Raw genomic sequence first — 27,007 nt, 5'->3', positions numbered from 1 at the left:
TTTGGAAATTGTGACACATGCTTTCGAATTAAGCAAACAGATTCAAATATAAACAGTGAAGGAAGAGTTAATATTCAGAATTATATGAGCTGTACTGTCAAGTCCCAGTAAATAGCGTATCGCTCTCTTTTGCAACTTGAATACGCGCTCAAATTGAGTGGCGCAGCATGAACCCCAGAATGGAATGGCGTAAAGAAGAAGTGACTCTTTAAGGGCAAAATAAACTGATTTAGATGTTAAAAAACTTAATTCTTTGGAAATAGATCTTATGGCAAAACATGCTGAGCTTAACTTTGTGAATAAGGTGTCGATATGAGATTCCCATTTTAGAGAGCTGTCTAAAATTAGTCCCAAAAGAACTTGACAGATTTAACAATATCCAAACTGGTATTTTGTAGAGTAAAAGGTTGAATGGTACTTTTATATGACACAACCTTGGTTTTAGAGATATTAAGGCATAGAAGATTGGAATCGCACCAGGACTTAATGGTAAGTAAATCGTTAGATATAGTTGCATGCAGAGACGTGATATCTGGAGTGCTCCAAGTAAAGCTGGTATTGTCGGCGAACAGACAAATTTTGCCGCTGATTATCAGATTGGCCATGTCATTAATAAATAGGAGAAACAAAATAGGGCCCAAAACTGAACCTTGCGGCACACCACATTCAATTGGTTAGCATGAAGATGTTGTCGTATCAACCTTCACGAGTTGACTTCTGAAACTAAGATATGACTTAAACCATTTGAGAGAAGATCCTCTAAACCTATAGTGTTGCAATTTGTTAATTAAAATATTGTGATTAACACAATCAAATGCCTTTGAGAAATCGCAGAAAACTGTAGCTGTGGAGTGTTGATTGTTAAGGCTAGAATAAACACTATTTAGGAGCGAAAACATAGCATCAGTGTGCATTTATTTCTCAAAAATCCAAATTGATTCGGTGTTAGAATTCTATATTTAAGAAAAATGACAAAACCCTTTCTTTAACCAGTCTTTCAACAATCTTAGATAAAGTTGGGAGAAGTGCTATTGGGCGATAATTTGAGGAAACTCCTTTATGCAGTGTTAATAATAAGGCAGCTTGCAAAGATTCTCCTCTGAAATGACATGTTAATTAGGTTCACCAAGTGACTTAAGGTGCGGCAGGTTTGCAAGCATTTTGAGAGTTAGGCCATCTGTACCAGACGATGATTTATTTTTTATTTCGTTAATTGTACTTCGAAGGTCGATGAATGTTACAGGGGTGAAAAAGAAACTGTGCAAATTACCATTAAAAAGATACGAAAATGGATCGTGAGAAGGTGATATGGTGGTCATTAGGTTCTTAGCCACATTTACAAAGTAATTGTTAAGGTCTTCCGGTGAAGTAGTGATAGTGCTAGGCGAGGAAGATTTATTTCTCAATTCGTTAACAATACACCATGTTTCTTTAGACACATTACCAGAATCAGTAAGCCTTTTGTTATAATAGACATCCTTTGCAGCTTTTATTGTCTTGTGATAAACTCTTCTGTATCGCCTGACGTAATTGTGGAAAACGTCGCTGACGGAGAATTTTTTTAGATGCGATAATGAGCGCATGTTTTTTGCTAATATACGTAAGCTACAAGTAGACCAAGGCTTATGATGTTTAATTTTTAGGAAACACTTAACTGAAATATTTGATTATTAAAAGTCAAAAAGACTGATAATCTAGATTTAATCGGATTTAAAATGCGCATAGCAGAAGCACTAATTAAAGGAATATCAACTGCCGAATCTGAATCTGATGATGAGTCTTTTGAACCTATATCTCGAAAAAAATTACCGGGTCGGCCTGGAAGGGTGCCTCTACCTTCTCCTGAAGTGGCAAAATCAAAAGCCCGGCATCTACCAAAAGCCATGGATATTAAGGAGGCTCAGAGGTGCAGAAATCCCGACTGTACGAGGCGTACGCGAGTCAAGTGCATTTCGTGTAATATTTTTTTATGCGTTGTTAAAGACCGTGATTGTTTTATTGAGTTTCATAATTAAAACAAGATTCCTCTTTTATGTTCTTTAGCGATATATGTTATGTTTTTTTCATATTAAATAAATGCACTTTTAAAATGTTTTTTATTTTTTATTTTAACTTTAGTTAGATACTAAATTTTAACTAGCTACTGTTGAAAAATATTTTGTACACAAATGTGCACATTGGTATTCGCGAGTTTAAAGGATATATGGACCCAAGATACACATTTGTGTACAAATTATTTTAGCGCCCCCTTTGGCGGGGCAAGTACGATTGCGATAATTATTAGCTTAAAATGGTGCCCTAGTTAACTCCAAGTGAACCAAATAAAAATTGCACACACTATTGTCGCCTGGGTCTGAAGAGGATATAAGGTGGTTTATTGGAGGGTCGCTCAACATCAATAAACATAACAGTATTTACACGTACATTGACAATTTCATTAGATGGGAGAGAATAGGTTGATGTAATGATTACTGACTTCTCCAAGGTATTTGATAAGATCAGACATGATTTAATATTGTCTAAACTGTATGTACCTAACAGGTTAAACTCGGTACTTCTATAAAACTATAATGATAATAATAAGTCGTCTTTTATTTGCATAATATACATATAAATACATATATATACACGCATTATTATAAATGATGAAGAAAATGGCGAAGCCTAGGCTACTCATGTAACCATTTAATTCTTTTAGCTAGTATATAAATAAAAACAGAACTTTTTAACCCCATGTAACTGCACTCTAAATTCAGACTTAAGGGATATTTTACTGCGATAATTTTTAAAATTATGATCTAAGGAATTATACAATATAACAGAATTATAAGTAAGACATCTTTGAAATAATTCTATATTATGTTAACGTATTAGATTATCGACAAAATATTAATTTTTCTCTTAAAAATGGGAGCCTATTAGCAGGTAGTACTTTGACCAAAAATATGACATAGTGCTGATTTACTAAATTTAAAATGTTAAGATATGTAAGAAGGTTATACCTTGGCGAAAACAGTTATTCTGTACAATCTGCAAGCGATTCTTAGTAACTACATCTGAATACGGATAATGAACTGTATTACAATATGTAAACGTTGACAAAATTTAAGAAAAACTTTTTTCTTAACTAACTAACTTTATTTGCATATAAAACTTCTTTTTATGTGATGCTTAAATTTGCATTTCCTAGCTATAGATGTAAACCTTCCTCTAATGCACCACGCCTTTTTTCTGAGCAAAACAATAGCACCTCTCTCTTAGTAGGAATTATCTTTAGATTGTGTTCCTTTGAATAATCGGACACCGACTTTATTAAGGAACTCTTCAGTTTCTGCCAGATCATTGAGGTCAAAGCAATGCAGCAGCTGAGTGTCGTCAACATAAGATTGAATGTATCGTCATTTCAACAATATCAAAGGTGTAAAAAAGAAATAGCAATAAAAGCGATAATGCAGATATTATGGTTTTAGCAGAAAAATATTTATTATTAATTTGAACGCACTGCTATTTAACTGACAAATAGCTTTTATAAAGGGAAACATAGGGTCGGAGTTATGGTTGGTCATGTCAAAAGCCTTAGAGTAGTCCAAAGACACAGACATGACCACCATGCTTCTGTCAGGTTTAGTGGAGCTGTAGTAGTACTGAATCCGGATCTGAAGCCTAATTAATGTTGTTGATTTTAAGGAAATCTTTAACCTGTGAGTGTATGACAATTTTTGACATGACAGGCAATAAACCTATAGGACGAAGATCACTTAAATTGGTTAATTTACTGTTAAGGAAGTTTCTTCTATTTAAGTGTAAGAAAAGATGTTCGTTATTAAATGTTGGAAGAAGCTCACTAAGCAACTCTCAAAGTCACTCTTCCAACAAAGCTTTGCCGGTAGTTTTATGTTTTACTAGGCTTATAAAACATTCAACAGATTTTAGTCGGATATAGTATAAGATGAACAGCCTGGAACAACGGCATATTGCCTGGAAAGGCTCCGGGGTCAACAACGTCCTAAAAATAACCATTTACGCCTTATTAACTTTTCAATATTATAAAAGGGAGTAAAAGGGTTTAGGGCCGCACTTTGACGCAAAATGCCAGTGTTTAGCTCCTAACTAGGTCACACCCTTGAATGCATTATTGATTAACCAATTTTAAAGCCTTTGCCAGCATAGTTGATACTGTCAGCAATATATAAATGTAAGTTATAAATTTAGACTTCTAGGGGATGGTAGTGAGGAAAAAATTAAATAGGGAGAAGCAGTAGCACTTTCATGGTGTATTAGAATATATGGTTATTTTTGCTAAATACTTAAGTAAGCCAAACAGAAAAAGATATTACAATGATTTTCTTGTGTCACATTTAAACCTACTATTACTATAACAGATGTTTTTTTATTTTTTTATTTGAGAAAAACAAACCATTATCTATCTGATGATGCTCGTATAAACCACCAGAGAAGAACCACAGTGTTATAAGTACTAAATAATCACAACTAAATATTAACAATAGGCCTACCTTAAAAGTTCCGTAACAAGTGGCAGTTTCTAGTTTAACAGTTGAACACCAAGGATACCGAGTAATGATTTGTATAGAGCTAAGGTCACTACCTGGGAAGCTTAAAGGATTTAAAAAAAAAGTGGGAAATTGTCTGGTTTTTCTTATGGAAAAACATTGTGCGACATTTGCGTGAAAGAAAGCGGCCTACTCTACTAAATAGACGCCACAACTTGTAGTTTAATGGGTCGACGGACTCGCGTCTTCTTCGGATGCCGTAGCAGGGGGTTATGCGCAGCACTGTCCTGCGGAGCCGCGCCGTCTGATGAAAAATTCCACTAAATTTGTGACGAAATGGGGGATGGGGGTAAGTGGGTGTAGGTGGGTTAAAGTTTTTTCTCTCCCTTTTTTTTAACTGTGTCAGAGGCTGATGCCCTTGCTATTTCTTTCATTCTTAGGGATTAATTAAGGTTTTTGGGTTCAGTTCATGAGGTCATTAGGATAAAATTAACTGTTTTGGAGGTTGGTTTCATTATTCAAAATCAAATCTTTATTATCCAAAATTTATACAATACAATGTATGGAATTCGTTCATGTTCAAAGATTATATACTAAAATCTACACTATTACTAAACCTAGTTTCCTTACCCAAATAAATTATTAAGCATATAAAACAGTAACAGAAATAAATATATACGTTACAGCTAGTTATTACTTTGAAAGGTAGGTCTTAATATCATAGTAACACTTCAAAACTAAAAAAAGCTTTTAATTATTTTTTGAATGTTGACAAACTATTGCAATTTTTTATGTCATTTGGCAATTTGTTAAATACTTTTGGACATATTTTCAGAATAAAATTTTTTGAAAGAGTTGACACTAGACTCCGAGTACACACCATTAAAAAACACTTTTTGTGACCTGTTAGAGAGTAATCTAATAGTATAAGAATACTTTCAAGTCCATGATCCAGTGCCTCTATTATATCATCAGTTACCATAGCCAAGGCGGAGGATGTGGAATACCCCTTACGAAACTCGATTTGCAATTCTGAGATCATACCATTATAATTTAAATATGAGTACATCTGGCTGTATAAAATGTTCTCTATTATTTTCGAAATGGCAGGTAAAATTGCTATAATGCGTAAGTCATTAAAGGTCTCTGGTTTTTTTGATTTTGGCAAAGGTATTCCAACTTTGAGGAAAATAATTTTGTTCTATGCAACTGTTAATAATATTGGTTATGTAAGGATCAATAAATGGACTGCAATATTTTAACATAGATGACGTATTTTATCTGTGCCACAAGCATTAGTTTTCATGTTTTAAATAATTTAATGAACATCTTCTAAAGAACAAATGGAAAGTTTAAATTTTTTCGATGCGCTGAATTTGTCGTTTTCGTAAAATTCTATAGTTTCATCACAGTCATTAGATCTGTTGTTAAAAAATTGAGAAAAAGCTGGTTTATTAAGTTTGAATCTGTTAAATTAGTAGATAACTTGCTATCATTTGAGTTTAGGACATTTAACGATCTAAGTGCTGACCATGTTTTTTTGTCTAGAAATAAAATTGAGATAGGCCTTTTTTTCGGATCTCAGTACAGAAACTGTAAAATTACGCAGTTCTTTGTACCGGTCCCAATCTTGAGGTTCTTTAGTAGGCTTAAATTTTTGTAAGGCTCCTTTATGACAGCCTTCAAATTTTCTCTTAGCCACGAAGCATGAGGTTTTGTCACTCTAGCCATTATACATTTTTAAAACACAGTGGCACAGCACACAGCATTATGCAATATTAATTATGACAGAATTGAACCAGCATTACATAAGTATAAGACATTAAAACAGTGATTGAAGTGAGGTTGTATTATGGTTTTAAAAACAATTATTCTCGCAAAGAAAGATATATGTTTGCTAGTTTGCATCCGTAAAACTTTAACGTTTTACTTTAAACTGATTCTATGATATCCGGCAGTTAGTATTTCTAATATTAATATTTCTTTTATTTTGATTTGTAACTTGTTGTGTATCTGGCACGTTCCTTCTACACAAAATTCTGCAGCAAAGCTGTCAAGACAATAAGAACAACTTTGAAGGTTTTAAATTTAATTGAAGGTGAAATACATAATGCCCGTAAAGCCCGACATAAATAATACCACTATTCTTATATTTATATTGATTGTAATGGTTTAAATATATACAATTGCAATCAATAAATGAAACAAACTTTTTGTTGAGGATATCTCCTCTTTCACCCCATGTTGTGAAATAAGTAAAATGTGCCTTAAGTTTTAGTATTTCTTTTAGGAGCAATAGCGTAGCTCCAATCAATCAACTACTGATATTCTTAAGATTTCTGATAACTGGAACTCATCTCTCATGTATTGGAGACTTTGGCGGAGTACTCGCATAATTGTTCGAGCTAGATTGTACCCTAGGTTTATAAAAATGCCAGAACTTTCCCATGAGATCAATGAATGGCATGTGAAGTTTTCCCAGAATTATTGCGGCAATTGATTGCACACGTATCCGAATTCAGTCTCCTGGTAATAATTGATACATTACTCACTTTATAATGATATGTATTTAAGTTTAACAAGCTATACTTAGCCCATTTTATAGGGATTTAGAAATATTTCGAAATCGAAAAAAAAATTTTTTCAATAATTATTAAATGTAGTTGCCAGATGGCCAGGTACATCACCTTATGAAGAGTAAAATTAAATAAGATTTTGAAGAAAATCGTACGTACACAGAAATACACAATTTATAGAAACTGTTCTGGAAAACTATTCCAGAAATTTATGAACATGAGTACACTAGATATTGGATGGTGACGTTACAATATATATGAAGATATTAGTGTGCCAGCATGTTTTAAATGTCAAGGTTTTTATCACAAAAACACACCATGTTTAAATAAAGTTCGCTGTGAGTACTGTTCAGAGAAACACCATAGTCCAAGGATCCATAAGCGCTGTATAAATTGTGTTATCATAAAGATTGTCCATCATTTGGATATCGAATCGACATTTTAAAAAGTAAAATTGATTATGGGGGATAAAGTGTAAGGTTGCTGCTAAAGCTGACCTGATATAGGATCTGGATATCTTAGATATTTCAAATCAACAAAGTGCGGACTTTATTGGTTTTTCTAAAGTAGTACAAATATATTAAATATAGTCCATTTTAACATTCGCAGTATAAAGATTTTTACCAAATGTTAGTGTTTCTACAAACGTATAAATTTTTATCATATGAAGCATGGCAGTTTGCTAACAATGATTTAGCGAGGGAAATTTTAAGCAAAACGATGGATTCATAAAACATAGTTTAAATATTAGTATGATAGATGAAATAAGATACGCAAAATCTGGTATTACGCTGATTCGGTTTATTATGATTGTGGTTAATGTGGAATATGGAATATATGGACAGTGCTCTTACACTTTATTGAGGACTTAAAAAATCATTAGAAAAACATATTTAATTAACAAAATTAAATACTTGTAGGGGATAAAAATATTAATTTAATTGCTTCTTATTCTGCTGAGACAAACAATTATTTATCCTTTTTATTATTATCGTACCTACATGACATCATCAATAAGAAATACTTGTATTAACCACATTTTCATTAATAGAAAAAAAGACAGTAAACTTATACACACATCTTAAATTTTGAATACTGATGTTACGGACCACTTCCCTGTTTTACTTAGTATTCATAGGGATGGTCAAGTCAATAAAAGTGATACCAATTTTAATTTTGTCCCGAACTGTAGAATATTTAACGATGTTTAAAGCGGATTATTTATTAACCATTCAAAATTGGAATAATGATGTTTTAATTATTAATAATATAAAAATTGCGTCAGAAAATTTTTATGTTATTTTGAAATATATTATAAACAAAGCTGAAGAAATTAAAATGGTTAGGTATAAAACATATAGAAAAATTAAACCATGGATAACCTTCAACGTATTATCTGTTCATTAAAAAGTACGGATAAAACGAAACAAAAGTAAAATCTTTTACTATAGAAAGCGAATAACAGTACAAAATATATAGAAATTCTTTAAACAAAGTCATTAATAAATGTAAAAATGATTTTTATAAAGCAAAAATTGAAGAATCCCAATGTAATATTAAAAAAATGTATAAAATAATGAATGAAGGTACAAACCAAGATGCTAGTAATGAAGGTGATCAAGAAGTGATTAAAGTGAAAGATGAACATAAAACCTGTCAAAGTTATAAGGATTTGGAAAACTTTTGCAATAATTACTTTACAAATATAGGAATTAATATGCTTAAGAATATAAAAAAACCTAATAGTAAATTTAAAATTCTATTTCGCTTCGAAATAATTGTTACATCTGACCAATTTGAAATTAAACATTCATCACATCTGTGATTTTATTTGATTTTTTTGGTGTTATTTCAAATTTTTCCTGATAAACTTTCTTTTCGCATGTTTTTAGGTATAGTTAATATTTTATTGTTACCAACAATTTTTTCATAAATATTGAAATTATTTTAGTGAATTTATTATTTCGTTCTTTGGGAACGATAAAATATTTATCATAGGATTTGTTGGCGCAAAACCATTAAAAGTAACTATTAAAATGAATGAATACTCAATAATAACTTTCAAGGGTTTTGGGGTATGCAGTAGTATGCATCTAAAACGTAGAACTATTTCTTAATTAACAAAAATATAAATATTTTTTTTTTAATGTGTTATATATGTTATAAACCAAAATAACCAAAAATCTTAAGATCACTTAAACCGTATTTACAAGCCGGCAGTAATTACCTAAACAGTCATTATATTTTTTGTTTGCTTACATCAAGCTTAATTAGCCATAAAACCGAAATATTGCCTATTTTTAGAACCCATTAAGTCAGGTATCAGTCAAATAAAAAAAATTATGGTAATATCTAAAACTAGAATCGACTCAAGTTTAAAATTGTCAACGTTTGCAATACCCCACAAGTACAAACTCACCGACATAAGAAGTAACTGGCAATCGGGTAGACTCGCTACAGCTCGTGGATGATCGCATTCGCATTGTTGCCATATCATGCCATAAGTGGTTATAATGATATCCTGATGATACAATGCAGACGGAAGCACTTGGCACTCTTAAATATGAAGAAGGGTCTGACAATTCCCCACGGTATATGGGAGGCGTGCGCAGATACCTCCATACTCCAGTATATATATTGACTATTAAAGGTCTTGGGTGCAAGTCAATGTACTTACAACACTGCATAATTTTGGGATTTAATCTTTGCAAGCTTTAAGATCTCTATACTTAACAGCGGTGCATCACTTGTCCTGGAGGATACCTACCATCCTTCTCTGTCATTTGAATTCCATGCAGGCCTTATCTCTCTCAATAACCTACCCCTTAATAAAGCTGAAATAAAGGAATTTAATTTTAGAAAAGCTTACTTTCCGCTTTTGTATCAGCTGCTGCTAGATACTGATTGGTCGCCTGTCATGGTACAGCAGGACGTCAACTCTGCATGTGATGTTTTTTATAATATACTGAACAACACTTTCGCTAGAGCGGTACCCTTCAAGGTAAAACGTAAAAAACGTTTCCCTCCCTGGTTTTCGGGGGACATAATTCGTAATATATATAAAAAGGAAAGAGCATTTCGTGATTTTAAGATTTCCAAGTCTAATCATCATCTAGAGATATTTAGATCTCTGCGCAAGACAATTAAAGCTCTAACTGCACAAGCCTACAAAATGTACATCCATAGTATTGAGAACAAAATAACCTCCGATCCGAGTTAATTTTGGTCTTTTATTCGAAGCAAACGTAATCAGTCTCAAATCCCCGGCTCAATGAAGCTTTCTAACCAATCATACAATACGCCTGACAGCATTGTGTCCGCTTTTGGTGATTATTTCAGGAGTGTATACACGAACTCACTTCCCAGCGATCAACCTGTCGTCTCTGAACCTCCCTTAACTTGCATAGACGTCGTCGCGCTCGCGGCTACCGACATTATAATGGCGAGCAAGTGTCTCAAAAGCAAAATGACCTCTGGCCCAGATCTAATTCCTAGTTTTTTAGCTAAGGACTGCTCTGTTGCACTTACAGACCTTCTGCTCCACATTTTTAATCTGATCCTTAATATCTGAAAGCAAGCCAAAGTTTGCCCTATCTTTAAAAAGGGTGATGCTGGAACAATAGAGAATTACCGCCCTATATCCATCCTGTGCAATTTCTCAAAGTTATTCGAGCTGGCTCTTTATAAATTAATTTTTCCCAAGGTTAAGTCCATGCTGGCCAATGATCAACATGGCTTTGTTTTTAGCCGCTCATGTACTACAAACCTAGCATTCTTCTCTCAGTTTGTGTGCGAAGCACCTAATGATAGAGGTCAAATCGATGTTATCTACACAGACTTTCAAAAGGGTTTTGACCAGATTGACCGCTTCATCCTATTAAATAAGCTTGAACTCCAGTTTGGATTCTCCGATCGCTTGATAAAGCTCCTTAACTCCTATTTAGTTGACCGCTCTCAGTTTGTAGTGGTCGAAGGCTTTAGATCTGCTTGTTTTTCACCCACCTCTGACGTTCCTCAGGGCTTTAACTTGGGCCCCCTTCTCTTTAACGTTTTCACTAATGACTTGATCTCCACCCTCGATTGCTCTCGGTTAGCATAGGCTGATGACCTAAAACTTTTACATAGGATTGACTCTATAGCAGATTGTGGTCAACTGCAAGAGAACATCAATACTGTACACCATTGGTGCACTTTGTACCGGCTTGACCTTAATGTTTCCAAGTGTAATGTCGCCAGCTACTTTCGAATCAAAAGTCCAGTTGCCTTTAATTACTCAGTTAATGGAGAGTCTCTGGCAAGGTCTACCTGTTTTAAGAATCTTGGAGTCACCTTTGACCAAAAATTTTATTTTATCCCTCATATCGAAGATACTGTTTCTAGAGCTACTCGCATGCTGGGCTTCATTATTAGAAATTGCAAACTTTTTTCAAACACTGCCACTACAGGTCCTTCATTTGGTCTCCCATTTACAACCAGCACATTCACTTATTAGAATCAGTCCAACGGCGATTCCTTAAATGTTTGGCATTTAAGGATGATGGAGTCTATCCTCCAAGGGGTTTTGACCCTAACCTGCTGCTCTCTAGATATACTGAACGGTCACTTGCGAAGAGGAGAAAAATGCATTCGGTGAAATTCTTGTTTAATTTACTTAACCATTAAAATGACTGCCCATTCCTTTTGCAAAGAATTTGCTTTCATATACCATGCCCAAGATCTAGACAGTGTCCAGCTTTTAACTTGGACAAGGCCAAATCCAACATTCTGTACCAGAGTCCTATTCACTTTATGTGTCAAAACTTTAACACTATTGCTGATTCTTGTGACATTGACCATGACATTTTGGCACTTATTTTGAGTCACCTGCGTATGGTCGGTGGGGGAGGCTAGATTATTTAGTTTTTAGTTTGAATACATTTATTTACTCATTTTTTTTCTGCTCTTTTGATTTAAATTAATTCTTGATTCCTATCCTAATTTAGTGTTGATTTTTTATTATTTATTTTCTCAAACTCACTACTTTTCTTTTATTATATAGCAATTCTTTTATAGTTTAGTTGCATGAATCTAATACAGTTCATGCATTCGTACTTGTATATTTATATATTTAATTGATTTTCCTGTAACTGGGTAATATATGTAACCTGTTGGAAATAAAGCTTATTATTATTATTATTATTATTATTATTATAAGTTGCAATAAAATTAAGTCGAAGTCACAAGTTAAAAAGAGAACGACAACGTTATTATATAACACCTTAAAACTGATTTAGGAAAATACTAGGCAACCAGATTTAAAGGGCGGTAACTTGGCCCTTCTCTGGAGATCAACCTGCTTCATATTTACAAATAATTAATTAATTATATTTGATTTGGAAATTTTGATCGTTAAAAATCGAATAACAAATCGTTACCCACAGTTTCTCATCCTATAATATTAAATGAATGTTTGCGTTTTGCTCTGTTTCTATTATCAAAAGTGAATCCTGGAAATTGATTTCCTTGATTTCAAATCGACAGCGGATGAACCGGAAACCAGACAGATTGGTTAAAAATCATGTTAGGGCTCTATTTTGAAATATCCGGCGATAGAAATTGTCAGATAGGAGGAGGATGTGTAGGTGGTTAGCCACCCTGAACATCTCTTCTTTTTAATTGAATTGTGTGATAAACGAATGCTAGTTAATTACTAGACCAATCTGTAAACTAGATTTTAGTGTTTAGTTTTATTTACGTGCAACATATAAATTATTAATCCCAGCAGTGATTTTATGCGTTTAATCATTAGGAATCTATCAAAAATTAACACCAAAAAAATAATTTTATTCATCTTAGAAATCTATCCAGAACCATAATAAACAAATATTGTGTGAGTGATTTAAGGGTTATTTAAAACTAAAACAATAAATTAATATGATCTCTCATTGGCATAGAAAAAATATATTTATCCGACAGGCTTCACACTAGAAGTTTCATAAGGGGAGCAACGAGTTTCTAAATAAAAGATGTACCAGTTAAAGTACTGTCACTTCTGGCCACTTTGAGGTAGAATGTTGGTAGTATCATCAATGGATAGAAAAACGATAGAGCTGTCAGCACATATAAATATCATTTTTATAAAGTGTTTCATTAAACAGTAATGAATTTTCCAAATAAGTTAATGTTTTTTTAACTTATAACTTATATAATACTAATATATCTATTTCTGTGATCGGTTGATTTTCTATATATTTTCATTAACGGTTTTTTTCTAATATTGTTTTCCAAATTTTTGGACTTTATTTTTTGTTTTCTTTATTAGAAATATTTTTTCATTTCAAATGTGTTTGCAGTGATTTTGAAGTATTTTTAAAAATTTTTCCGGCTAATTTTCTCTTTTGTTTTCGAGGAATTTGTTACAAAATATTTACGACTAAGAGATAATTACTCAATTTGGCTGGTGTATCTCAAAATTTGTAGAAATTGGCTTTTATTGAAAAAACCGTTAAATATATCAAAATTTTGATTGCACCCATTGGGTTTTTGACCACTTGGAGGTAGCATGTTGTAAAATGTTGAATCAATCAAATCAATGGATAAAAAAAGGATAGAGCTATAGGCATATATAATTTTTATTTTTATAAAGTATTCCATTAACCTGTAATAAATTTTCAAAACAAGTTATTTATCGGTTCTCCATCCTACATTTATGAAATTACTGCTAATAAATATTTTATCAATTCCAGGTGGATAAGGACTTATATATTATATTTTCTAGTAGTAGTATCCCAATTCCTAATTTATTCACGGTACCGTATTAATCGAAAGAATAATTGAAACGTTGCCACGTAGCAAATAGAAACCTCTCTCATTCGAAGTACCAAGTCTGTTAACTAAGTTTATTATCGCTTCACATAGACATAAAAATTGCAAAAAAAAACGTATACGCTCCATCATCCTCTTTTTGTTAAATCCATCATAAATACTCGTCAATTTCTCTTTAATGCAACGAAAAAACCAGTGCAATAAAAGCCGTACGGCTTCCCTAGAAATCCGCTCTCATTCGCGACCGCGCATAACATCCGTTCTTTTCAAACAATTCCCTCTATTTCCTGTTCTTTTTACAGTTTTCTGCTAAAATACATTCGGTACATTAAAAGCGCTTGAGCTAAAGCTATCTGAACGCGAAACTTCCGAATAATAAATTCATTTCATTTCTCATGTAGCTTGCACCTTAATCAGTCGGTTTTAGTTCCTCTTAAGGTTAATTTATAAATTGCCGCTTGTTTTTTCACGTTTTCGCTATTAGACGTAATTGCTTTATCAAACCACCAGAGCCATCTATCATTGCTCTTACAAGTTTCTGGTCTATAACAGCTACGTCACACCAACGTTGCTTATTATACTAACACTTTAACCTTAGTCATCCAATGTCATGAGAGCAACGTTGTCAAATAACTTTTAAGGTCGGCAACTCACTTTGATCTTTTAGGCTTTTGGTGTGAGTGACAGCAACATAATTTTTTTACACCAAAGTACGTCATTGGCTTTTTCAAGACTATTGGCCTCTGACAACGTTGTCAAATAACTTTTAAGACCGGCATCTCACTTTGATCTTTTAGATTTTGGGTGTGAGTGATAGGAACATAATTTTTTTTAGACCACAGTGCGTCATTGGCTATTTCAAGGCTATGGCGGGGCATCAGAAGATCAGGAGATTTATATACACAACCCTTAGCTATCCACTAAATTCAATTCCGTACGAAGTACACGATAAGCCAACGTTCAAATCCAACGTTGCCATTTTTAGAGGTTTGTCTTTACCGAATACGAGAGAACACGTATTTTCTCACTTTTTCTGGTCTTAATTCGAACTAAAGAGTAAATCCGGCAAAAGGTCGACGTTCAAATCCAACGTTGTAATTTTTAGAGATTAGTCTACACTTAATTTTGAATTTATTTGACTCTTCTACTTTCTAAAGAAAATTTGTGATCTATTTCCTATGAAAATTAGAATGTCAACAATGTAATTTTTGTTCTTCTTCTGACCGAGTTAGTGAAAAACTAATTGGCCTTAGCAGAATCTCACGTTTGGTAAAAGAAAAGAAATGAACCAGCGTTGTCAGATCACGGCTCATTTCAACATCCAATGAACGTTTAATCATAACGTAGACTCTGTATCCGGGGTTTCTTCCATATTGACCAACTCAGATAAATATTATTGGAAATTAGGTTATTAATGATAAAACGTTTCTTGTGTTTCCTTCATCTACCAATAATGTAACCTATACTTTTATGTTTCATAATGTAATACTGCTAATGTTATTCTCATTGAACTAACTAACTTCACCGAATATATTAAAGATATAGAAGAAGAGATAGAAGTAAACGGTGCGTGCAAAGATGAAGTATGATTGCATAATAAAGATCATGAAAAGGATGATGATAAAGCCGGTTACTACAAGAGAATCTATCAGTTAAAATATCGTGTTCACTCTCACTCTAAAAACTTACAATTTTAACGCGGCATTTGACGACCTCGAGATTCTGCAACCGTTCGTCGCATTGACGGTCTTGGACCTTATGCTTCAGCATGCTCATTGATAGTTATTTCATTATTTTATTCTGAAATTGAGGGAACGGCCTTTAATACTCTATAAATCACAGAGATTAAATCAGTAAATTACATCACGTAGATGAAGCTGTGTGGTTTAATCAATATATTCAGATTCATTGAAAATTAATATAGATTTCTGTTTGGGTACACTTTCTCATTAACAACCTGTGCTCCTTAGAAGGGAAAACATACTCCCTCAGACTCTGTTCTATAATTATCAAAATAATAGTGATGCAGAAGCGATATATAGACTGAAAGTGAGTAGCAGAGATCAATTGTAGAAATCAGCATATCCTCTTGCATATAAAACAGTCAAGGCAAAGTTGACTGAGACATTGGAGTCAAAGTAGTATTTTGGGAGTACTTCCAGGAGTCAAAAGTTGCACTTAATTTAATCGCAAAATGATGAGTTAAGTTGCACCTACATGCAATGAAATCCATTAAGATCATTGGTCTTACAGGTAAAAAAAAGAAATGGGTGTCTAATAATCTGGATTGTTAATGTAACTGCTGAGTTCCTATAAGGCTGTTTTGCTCTAAGCATTTTTTAGCAGTAATAGAAACTGAGAAGAAAATACAAAGAGGCCTAAGGGAGTACATTGATGTTAAGATTAACTTCAATATACGTGATTGATTAGTGGCAAATATGTTAGTGCTCAGCTGTATTCGCTATTTGGCATAGCTTTTACTTATGATTGGTACTATTACCATCAGCACTCCTACGAAACGACTTCGTACCACTCTCCATCATTGACATTTTTAGGGTTGGTCATACCAAGTAAGTATCACAAGGAATTTACTCATTGCTTTATTAGATTTAGTTGCTCAAAGGATGAATAAGGAAGTTATCGTTAAAGTCTCTTTCTTCAAAAACACGTTTTTTCTTTTAGGGGGTTAGCTCAGGTTCAGAGGAAGTTATCTTTGGTGCAATTGATTTCTTAGTAAGGCAATGAAGGAAACAATAAAATATTAATAAGAAATACATTTAAAAAAAAATCAATGAAAAGGGAGACCAAAAAAATACAACACAAACATGACTAAAAAAGAAAAAGTATTAAGAAACTCATACAACAAATGTTGTTATGCAATAAAATATAAATTATCAAGACGCAAACAACAGAATGCCTGAATTTAAAAAAAAATCATTGTTCAACTGCCTGAAATTAATGAAAATAATGAATTTCTTTGTCCAGGCAATTAACTTCTTAAGTTACAAACTGTCCATTGATCTAAAGAACTGCCGGAATTACAAAAAATAAAAATGAAAATAGTTAATTTTTCCAGGAAATTTGGGTCTGGAATTAAAGAAAATTCATTGTTCAATTGCCTAGAATTAACAATAATAATGAATCTATTCGTCCAGGCAATTAATGTCTTAAGTTACAAACTGTCCATTGATCTAAAGAGCTGCCTGAATTACAAAAAATAAAAATGAAAATAGTTAATTTTTTCAGGAAATTGGGGTCTGGAAATAAAGAAAATTCATTGTTCAATTTCCTGGAATTAACAATAATAATGAATCTATTCGTCCAGGCAATTTATGTCTAAAGTTACAAACTGTCCATTGATCTAAAGAACTGCCTGAATTAAAAAAAATAAAAATAAAATTGAGGTCTGGAATTAAAGAAAATTCATTGTTCAATTGCCTGGAATTAACAATAATAATGAATCTATTCGTCCAGGTAATTAATATTTTAAGTTACAAACTGTCCAATGATCTAAAGACCTGCCTGAATTACAAAAAATAAAAATGAAAATAGTTTATTTTTTCAGGAAATTGGGGTCTGGAAATAAAGAAAATTCATTGCTCAATTGCCTGGAATTAACAAAAGTAATAAATTTATTCGTCCAGGCAATTAGCGGCTTGAGTTACAAACAGTTCATGGATCTACAGATATTATATAGGATCCACTGATAACAAGAAAGTTATTCCTGGGATAATTTAACTCATGCTCTTACATCGAACTACTATAGTTAAACCTCAAAAATCTCCATTTCTATAGGATTGACTGGAAACAAGAAAGTTATTCCTGTGATAATTTAACTTGAGTTAACCTCAAAGTCTTTATTTCTAAGATTAACTGATAATAACCGCTAATTTAACCCACATTTTTATATGGAGTTAGTGGAATTTACCTTAAAATCTCCCTTTAATTTAGGATCAGGTGATAACATAAAAAGCATCTCTAACAGTTAAAATGCTTGGACATACATGTTTTTCGTTAACAGACTTAACTCTGGGTTAAGGAATAATAAATTTTTTAGGTTGAATTATTCTTATATCTTTATATTACTTGTTTTAGCAGATATTTACATTTTTAGGTTATAAAACTGAATATTTTGGAAAAAAATATTGGATAAAAAAAGTGCTTGTTATAAGGTTGTAACATAAAAAAAGAATATTTATAAAATATCTAAAATTTTGATTCTTTAGGTTATAAAATATGAAATATACAAAAAAATATAAAAAGTATTTAAGAAACAACAATGTGAAAATTATTTGTTAATTTGTTTTTTAAAATATAAAATGTGAAGATAATTAAAACAATGAAAATAAACAATATTATGCAATTTTAGGTACGATCTATTAAAAAAATTAACGTAATATTGCAAAAAAAAATATTTACCATAGAATTTTGCCTATTGTCACTTTTTCTATTTCAAACGTATATAAAATCGAGGCCACTATATGAACCAAACCTTGTCAAAAAAATTAATACTATAATATAAGATAAATCTTATATCATAAGATAATAATTTTAAATACTTCCTACATCGTCCGCCCTTTGACCCAATAATAACCTCCATAACCTAACCAAACTTACCATTAACTATTTCCACTTTTTCACGTTAAACTACGTCCATAAAACCAAAACTAACGCGACTCAATTTAGACTTTAAATATCGAATTTTCCCTAATAACATTCACTGTTTCCATGGCTGAGAAGAGGCAACTATGAGCTTGACCTGTGAACGTGTTGCTCTGTCTTTCTCTGGCTGTAGCGTTTCGCTCTGGATCAAACCGGGAAATGCGTTGGAGTATCCAGAACCGACTGGAGAGAAAGGCCTGGACCCGCCAAACCGAAACTGGGTTATACTTTATAGACATTCAAATGCCGAAATAGTTACGGTTAAGTGGTGAAAGGAACTGGTTAGTCTGTTTGGATTTTATTGTATTGAAATTGTGGATGGTGGATATTAATAGTTACGTTTATGGTTAGGAATGATGATTTATTTCTGTGGTAAAGTAATTTTTTTAAGAATCATCTGTAGTAAATTTTTTAGCTTCTTTAGGAAAAGGCATCTTTAAGAATATTGTTAATTGTAGAATCAGAAAATATTTCACCTGAATGACCGCTTCATTCGAAATTAGTGAAAAAAAAAAAGATTTCATTGGATAGATCCAAAGACGATGAAAATTGGCAGAGCAAAGATCAAAAACGTCACTTTTAATTCAAGCCTGACAACCAGCCTTTTAAGAAGTAAAACTTGAATGAATCTCTGAATGATTTAAGTTTCAAAAGTGGAAAAAAATTTTCAGGGTTTAAGTCTTAACTACTAAATAAATTTCTCTGAGTTAAGTCTTAAGTCTGAACTACTATATCAGACTGTTTGATAAAGGAGGATCATACCATTGAAGCAAGTGGTCCAAATCTAATCAAATTTAATTTGTTTTGTTCCTAAACGTTCTTAAATTAGTGCTGCGAAAGCGGCCATTATAATATTAGATTGGAAATTCAACGCAGTTGACTAATCTCCTGATCCTAACTTCCTGCAGTACGAGTGAACTGTGTCGGGATATGGTTTGTACATTTTTCGTTCAGCCATAATCGGAATCGGTTAGCACCGTAGCGGGTTAGGGTTGGTAAATACGCCGTTCCGGATAAGGTTCGAACTTCCGCGAAATGAAGGAGTCCCGAACCGAAAATCAATTGTGTTGTGGGTCAAGAACTTCAGAGAAACTGGATCTGTTATCAAAAAAGGAGGTGGACGGCCACGGACAGCTCGGACACCCGAAAACATCGAGACTGTGAGACGCTCATTTTTACGGTCACCTAGACGTTCTGCACGAAGACACGCAGCTGCTCTTCGTTTATCTGACCGCACTGTGCGAAGAATTCTTCACAAGGATCTTCGTTTTCATCCATACAAGATGGTTCTGGCACAGGAATTATCAGAACGTGATTGGAACAATCGACGTGCTGCATGTGAAATTATGCTTCAAAATTTACCTCAGGGCGTAGTTTTTTTTAGTGACGAGGCACATTTTTACTTGTCTGGCTGGGTAAACAAGCAAAACTTTCGGTATTGGGCCGCTGATAATCCGAGAGAGATACACGAGAAGCCTCTACATAGTGAGAAAGTGACAGTTTGGTGCGCCGTGTCTGAAATGGGGATAATCGGCCCTTACTTCTTTAAAGAAGAAAATCACGCTGTTACTGTCAATTCGGAACGCTATATAGCGATGATTCACAATTTTTTCGCCCCAGCCTTTACAGGTCTCATCAATGTGCAAGATGCCTGGCTTCAGCAAGATGGAGCAATAGCTCACACATCTCGAGCTTCAATGCAAGTATTGAGAGAAATGTTCCCCGGACGTTTGCTCTCCCTGAGAGGCGATATTTCTTGGCCTGCACGCTCGCCCGACCTAACGCCCTGCGACTTCTTTCTGTTGGGTTACCTAAAAGTTGAAGTCTTCAAACATCGTCCAACGACTATTAGACAACTAAAGAGATAATTGCATAACTCTTGCAAGAAATGCTTGAGTTATGCGAAACTTCAGAAGTCGCTTGCACCAGTGCTTCGATAATGGTGGACGGCACTTGCCAGATATTCCCTCCAAAACCACATAAGACAAAAATGTTTTAGTTGTACTTTTAAAATAAAAAAATAAAATCTTTGTATTTTAAATACCATTTCTTTTATTAAGCCTTAAAAACAGGGAGACAATTATGCCGCACCCTGTATATTATAGTTACAACTTTGGTGATATGCTCTAGTTTTTTTTTAGGTTAAGGGCTCTCATCCATGCCACGTAAGGGCTTAGGCTAACGGTTTTCGAGAGTAGTGCTTAATAGTAAATCCCATGTGTCAAGTACATCGCAATTTAAAAAAATAAACAATATTTCCAATCCTGCTTCCCGTTTCCACATCACATGTACGAAACAAAGGACGCCGGGAAACGCATGCCCGGAAAAGCGTGGAAATAAGGACGCAGGGTCGATGGCAAGGCGTCGCCGATATTTTCAAATTTACTAACAATTCTAAAAACGTTTAAAATAATTTTATTAATTTATTGAAAAATGAAGTTCTAACGCGTTAGACCGACCTTGACGGCTTCAAAATTGTATTCACTTACATACATGAAAAGCGGACAATCATTCATTTTAAATGTGTTTTGTATTGTTTATTGCATGACGGTACTTTACATAACAGCAATTATATTTTTTTATTTTAAATTTATAAAACTGGTTTAATGTCTTTCAGTCATAAAATATTCCCAGTATGTAAATTATTGTGAACTCTTCTATGTGAAAAGGTCAAGAGTTACAGCAAGGTATATGCGAGATTTGGTAAATAAATTTTGCAACTAACGGTACTATATGGTACGTCCTATAAAAATGCTGTACATATTCTGTAAAGCACGTTTTATCATGTCAGGTTAAATATGACTTAAAGATTAATTAAGTTTCCAACAGAAACTAAAAATCATTTTTGTTTATCAAGCTTTTACGTCAATTCAATTTTCTATTGCGGAATTACGGGTGTATTGGTCAATTGTTAAAGAAAATATTTGTTTCCAGCCAAGGTTTCAAATTGTATTTAATTCATCTTCAGGGCTCGACGTCGTAGTTCTCTCTCGTCAAATTAAAAAAAAATACATATCACAGGGATAAAAACGTAGGAAACAGTAAAGGGAGGTTACGTAAAGAAGGGATCATAATTAAAATCTGATAAAATATATAAAATAACAAACCGGTATACTAGAGAAATTTACTATCAATAATCCTAATAAATTTAACACGTTCCTATACCTAAGTAGCCGTCTTAGAAATAAACATTTATTTTCTTAAAATTTGATAATTTAAAACATTTTTATTGTGTAAATTACTAAGTTAGCTATAGAAATGTCACAATGGTTTAATAAATGGTAGTGACATTTTTAATTAAAATTACCGTTATGTTTTATAATAAACTTAATAAAAAAAGATAGATATACAATCGGTGGATAAAAAAAGCTTATTTATACTACTAAATACTTCGTTAATTATACGTAAAAGTTAAAAAAATATATTATAATAGGAAATTTTTGAAATGACCCTAAAATAGGTGTTTAGTTAAAGTGCTTTAAGAATGTACTCGTATATAGAAAGTTTTGGAATTTTATTTTCACTGGTTGTTGAGTTATGGAGGCATTTTAAAAATAAGAAAAGAAATCGACCTCTTCAAAAAGGTTTTTTTTTTAAATCGTACATTTTTGAAAATTGCTAAAGTGGGCACCTAATGAAATTATTTTAGGAATACGTGTAGAAATTTTAACAAAAATTTTATTTTTACTGGGTTTTGAGATATGGGTATTTTGTAAAAAATACTTTTATTTCCAAAAATCATTTTTTTTCTCAAAACCTTGTCGATTTTTTGAAAAACGCTTGAATAGGTATGCAGTCAAACTATACCAGGAATAGGTGTAAAAGTTTTCAAAATTTAGGCATTTTGTGACATTTTTGAAAAACAAATCGATTTCTCATGAAATATATTTTTTCTCAAAACCCTTTTAAATTTTTGCGAAACGTTGAAATAAGTGTCTCATCAAATTATTCCAAGAATATGTGCAAATATTTTCAGAATTTTATTTTTACAAGTTTTTAGGTTATTTAGGTATTTTGTGAAATTTGTGGAAAAAAAAATGACTTTTTCAATTGTTATTTTCAAAATTTTGTACATTTTTGTAAAAATACATCTCCCGTTAAATTATATCGGGATTATGTATATGAAATTTACAAAATTTTATTTCTACTGTTTTTTTAAATATGGGCTTTTGTGAAATTTTTGGAAAAAAAAATAGACCTCTCCAATAAATGTTTTTTTTTCCAAAATTTTGTGAATTTTTTGTATAACAATGAACCAGGTATCCAGTTAAATTATCCTAAGAATACGCGTAAAAATTTTCAAAATATTATTTCTACTGGTTTTTGCGTTACGGGTATTTACGGAAATTTTGAGAAAAAAATAGATCCTATATAGATAGATAGAAAAAAAATTCTCAAAATCCTGTATACAGTGAACCCTCTCTTGAGCGGACACTCATGGGACCTTCAAAAAGTGTCCGCTCAACGGAGGTGTCCGTCCAAGGGAAAAAGGCCACACAGAAGCAAAATTAAACAGTATGTTATTTTTTTAAACAAGTTTAATATTAATTATTTAATGACAATAAGTATATAATTAGGGTTACAAAATAATTATAATTATGCAAAAAAAATAAACTTAAAAACAAACCGAAACAAAAACTTACGAAATAACAAACCGAAAATAAACTAAACTAGTACATACATACATATAAACTTTTTTGTAAGAAATAATATGTAAATATTTTGGAACACTTGTACAAATTAAGATCATTGTTGTTTATGTTTAAAATATTCTAATAAAGACGTTTGTCGATTTTTTTTGTTGAGCAAAGTATCTTGGAAATGAAGATCAAGCTTAGATAGTAAATCTAGAGCAGGTAGGTCACCCCTAGCCTGAGTGAAGCGTTTTAACTGTTGCGTCATATTAAAAGCCTGTTGATAGGTAGTCAATTCCTCTTCTGACTCATCGGATGATACCACTACTTCCTCTTGATTCAAAACCTCCAGAGGAAGGTCATCAATTTGCTCCAATATTAAATCATTGTCTACATTAAAAAATTCGTTGATATCATTATTGCTTATCATTCCAAAATTATCCTTATTCCTCAATATTTGAGCTAAGAGTGACAATGGAATGTCGTCTTCATTTTCCCAGATTTCCAGGTTTTCTGCTCTATTTTCTGAACTATTAGAGTGTGTAATGCCAGACTTAATAAAGCAATTTTGAACCGTTTTCTTTGTCACTTGGTCCCATGCAATGTTTATAAAGTAAATTGCATCTAGGACGTGTATTTTTCTGGCTAATTCTTGGGCTGATTCAGCAGTATTTATGGCTAATAAAAGTTTTTTAATAATGATTGTCCTATAAAATGTTTTAAAACTCTTAATAATGCCCTGATCTAAAGGCTGTACAATAGAAGTGCAGTTTGAAGGCAAAAAAATCAATTTAATATTTTTCAATCTTATATCCTTTGGGTGACAACACGCATTGTCGAGAAATAATAAAATTTCTCGTTTTTCACGCATCATTTTTTTATCAAATTGATTTAACCATTCGGCCATTAGTTCACCGGTCATCCAAGCTTTTTTATTCCATCTCTTTTATTCCATTCATCATAAGTAACTGGCAATTCTTTCACGTTAATATTTTTAAATGCTCTTGGTTTGGCCGTTTTTCCGATCACTAGAGGTTTTTCTTTTTGTCCCTCCATATTTACACAAAAAAAGTATAGTCAGTCTCTCTTTTGAAAATTTACCTCCAATACATCTTTCTCGCTTCAAATGTAGAGCCCTGTTTGGCACTGCTCGGAAAAATAGCCCAGTCTCATCAGCATTATAGATATTTTTGGGAGCATACTTCTTAATTATAGATGGTACTTTCTCCCAAAATGTCGTGACATTCGGCACGTGCACGTTTGCCGGGTACGAAACTTTTGCAGCCAACCTTCTGATGCACTGAAAGTTCTATACCCCAAATCATTAGCGACTTCTTTGGCTTTCGTTTTAACAATTGTACCTAAAAAGATAATAGGCACATGTAAATTATACAGTAATATGTATAATAATTGAAGTATGTTACCTGATAATGGAATATTTTTGCTTCGAGCTCTAATGAACCACTCATAGCACTGTCTGTCAATATTTCTGCCCTCTTCTCTTAGAAAGCTTCTTTTTTCATTCACATTTATATTTGAGTGGAACTTACTTAATAAAACATCCTCATTTTTAATAATCTCAGCTGCCTGTGTTTTTCCTATTCCAAACCGTTTTGCTAAGTCGCATACGCTTAGTTTGTCTTTATTAAAACATCTCAATTACGTCAACTTTTTCTTTAAGAGTTAGCACGTTTCGACGATATATGGGTTGTTACGCTAATAACGCTAGAAGATACGGTTCATCAAATGAATTAGAATTAATAAAATGCTTATTTTAATATTGATCTTAAAAGCTTTAAATTAATAAAATATTTATCTTAGTGAAGATTTTAAAGGGGGGTGTTTAATTACTTCGAAATTGTCTGGAAAAAAATCTGTTAACATAGAATTAGTATAAGACACTTTTTTGGTATTTATTAAATCGACGAAGTAAATTAAGTAGTTAATTAATAGGTAAATAAGCTCGGCTTGAAATTTAGAAAAGCCTTTTTTTCTTTTGCCTTAGATAAAATAAAGTATTTTAAACGTAAGAGATCTATTGGGTTTTCTGGGTCTTTTTTTGGCTTTTTTTGATGTCAATTAGAAATTAATAGCGGAAAAAATATTGAAAAAAAAAACATTCTTATGCACTTTTCAGGAGTGGTTTTGGTGTAGATGTTTTATTTGTTTTTATAAATGTGTAAAACCAGATACCTAGTCAAGGAAAACCGGGTATTTCCTATTAATTAATATCTTATTTATGTAGTCCCTGCCAATTGTACTAATATAAATCGGAAAAAAATGTTATAGAATAGAAAACAAATGCATTTTGCATATAGTGTGAGGCTAATTTTATGGATAAGAAAAACTCTATACTATTTCTATTTCCGGTGTTAGTTATCCGAACGTCAAAATGAGAAGTACCCAATATTAAAGTTGTAGATCCAACAAAAATCAATAAGAGTCTCACGTTTACAAAAAATCCGAGTTAAATGTAAAAAATCGATGTTTTTTGCCGTTCTTTCTTATTTTACATTTTACAACAATTGCTTCGATAAAATATTTATAATGAACTCAGAATTCAGTACCATTTCTCTTTAAAATAAAACCTCGTACTTACATCTTCATTTTCATCCACTTGCATTTAACACAATTAATAAAAGCACGTCGCGTCGGTACGATAAGAAGGAAAAACTTCCCGCAGAGAAGCTCACGACCGCGCGCCCTTTGTTTTCAAAAGCTCACAAAACGCATTTCTAAGAGGAAAAAAAGCACCCGAAAAGCCCGCGCTATAGTATACAATCGTCCATTCAATACGAATCGTTCTAACTGGGTTTGAGTTCTACTCGAGCTTTCCGTGTATCGTCGAATTGCATAGACCGGAGACCATTATAGCGGTATTCAAAGCTCGAAGTAAATCATTCTTGGAGACCGTATAGTTGTTGTTGATGATGGGCTTTCGTACACCGTTGTCGCATTTCCTGAAGGATCAGGAACACCAGGAAAAACTTTGGAAAAGGACCTAAAATAAATGATATAGTTTCATCTGTTCCAGACTCCTGGAAAGTTCTATTTTTTGGATAAATATTTTTCTTTCAACTGCCTCATCTCAAAAAAAATCGTACTTTTAGATAAGTACTTAGTAAGTCCAACGTATACTTGTACATAAGAATTGGATCTTAAAAACTATTAAAGATACAAAGTCTTGATACAAAAATCTAAATATTAATAAATCTTAGGTAACAATTTTATTTAAGTTAGTTCTCTAGTCCTTACCTAAAAGATTATTTCGATAAATGAATACGACCGCTCCGAATGAACTGAAAATATCTTGATACTGTTAAAAGGTTTATAAAAATCTTATTTATATTGTATTTTAGGTCTTTCATAGGGAAATAGTATTAAAGCGGTTTTCCAAATGGTCCAGTAATTTATTTACACACTTCACTATGAAAAAACGATCACTGACAACTATAAGAAATATCTATTTTTACCGTATCTACAACTATTTAAATTTTGCACCAATATTTCGAACTTTACTTCACGACTATCATCGGCGATTTGGGGGTCAAAAGTCCCTTTTTCGAATTTCTACCGCATCTCACCTCATAGTTACATTCTGGATCTTCTGCAAAAAATATTTTTTGGACGTGACTAGATTAATTACAGACGGGAAATATTATTTTATAGGAATCGTCTATGATTTCTGGATCTCTGAGGGACATTTATACCGATTCAGGGGTCAAATGAGCCTTTTTTGACTTTCTGCCGCGTCTTACCTTATAGTAACGTTCTGGATTTTCTGGAAAAATTACTATTCAGACGTGATTCGACCAATTAA

General features: G+C 32.6%; 1 protein-coding gene across 13 annotated transcripts in view; it reads right to left on the bottom strand.

Moving 5' to 3' along the window:
• The window catches only part of LOC126744747 (proton channel OtopLc-like), a 105,454-nt gene extending 79,396 nt beyond the window's left edge, over nucleotides 1–26,058 (bottom strand). For 10 of the 13 annotated variants that reach the window (XM_050452279.1, XM_050452291.1, XM_050452294.1 and 7 more), the window contains exons 1-2: nucleotides 25,787–26,058; nucleotides 15,581–15,691 (exon numbers count right to left, since the gene is read on the bottom strand). In XM_050452279.1, coding sequence (XP_050308236.1) covers nucleotides 15,581–15,667 — 87 coding nt within the window. In that variant the 5' untranslated portion in view covers nucleotides 15,668–15,691; nucleotides 25,787–26,058. Of the gene's footprint in view, nucleotides 1–4,514; nucleotides 4,663–15,580; nucleotides 15,692–18,508; nucleotides 18,643–25,786 lie in introns of those variants that run through there. The other 3 variants (XM_050452280.1, XM_050452281.1, XM_050452285.1) reach the window with 3 other exon arrangements.
• Between the last annotated feature and the right edge of the window lie 949 nt (nucleotides 26,059–27,007).

Source organism: Anthonomus grandis, chromosome 14, assembly GCF_022605725.1.
Source record: "Anthonomus grandis grandis chromosome 14, icAntGran1.3, whole genome shotgun sequence".
NCBI lineage: Eukaryota > Metazoa > Arthropoda > Insecta > Coleoptera > Curculionidae > Anthonomus > Anthonomus grandis.
This window is presented reverse-complemented; position numbering and strand designations above follow the sequence as displayed.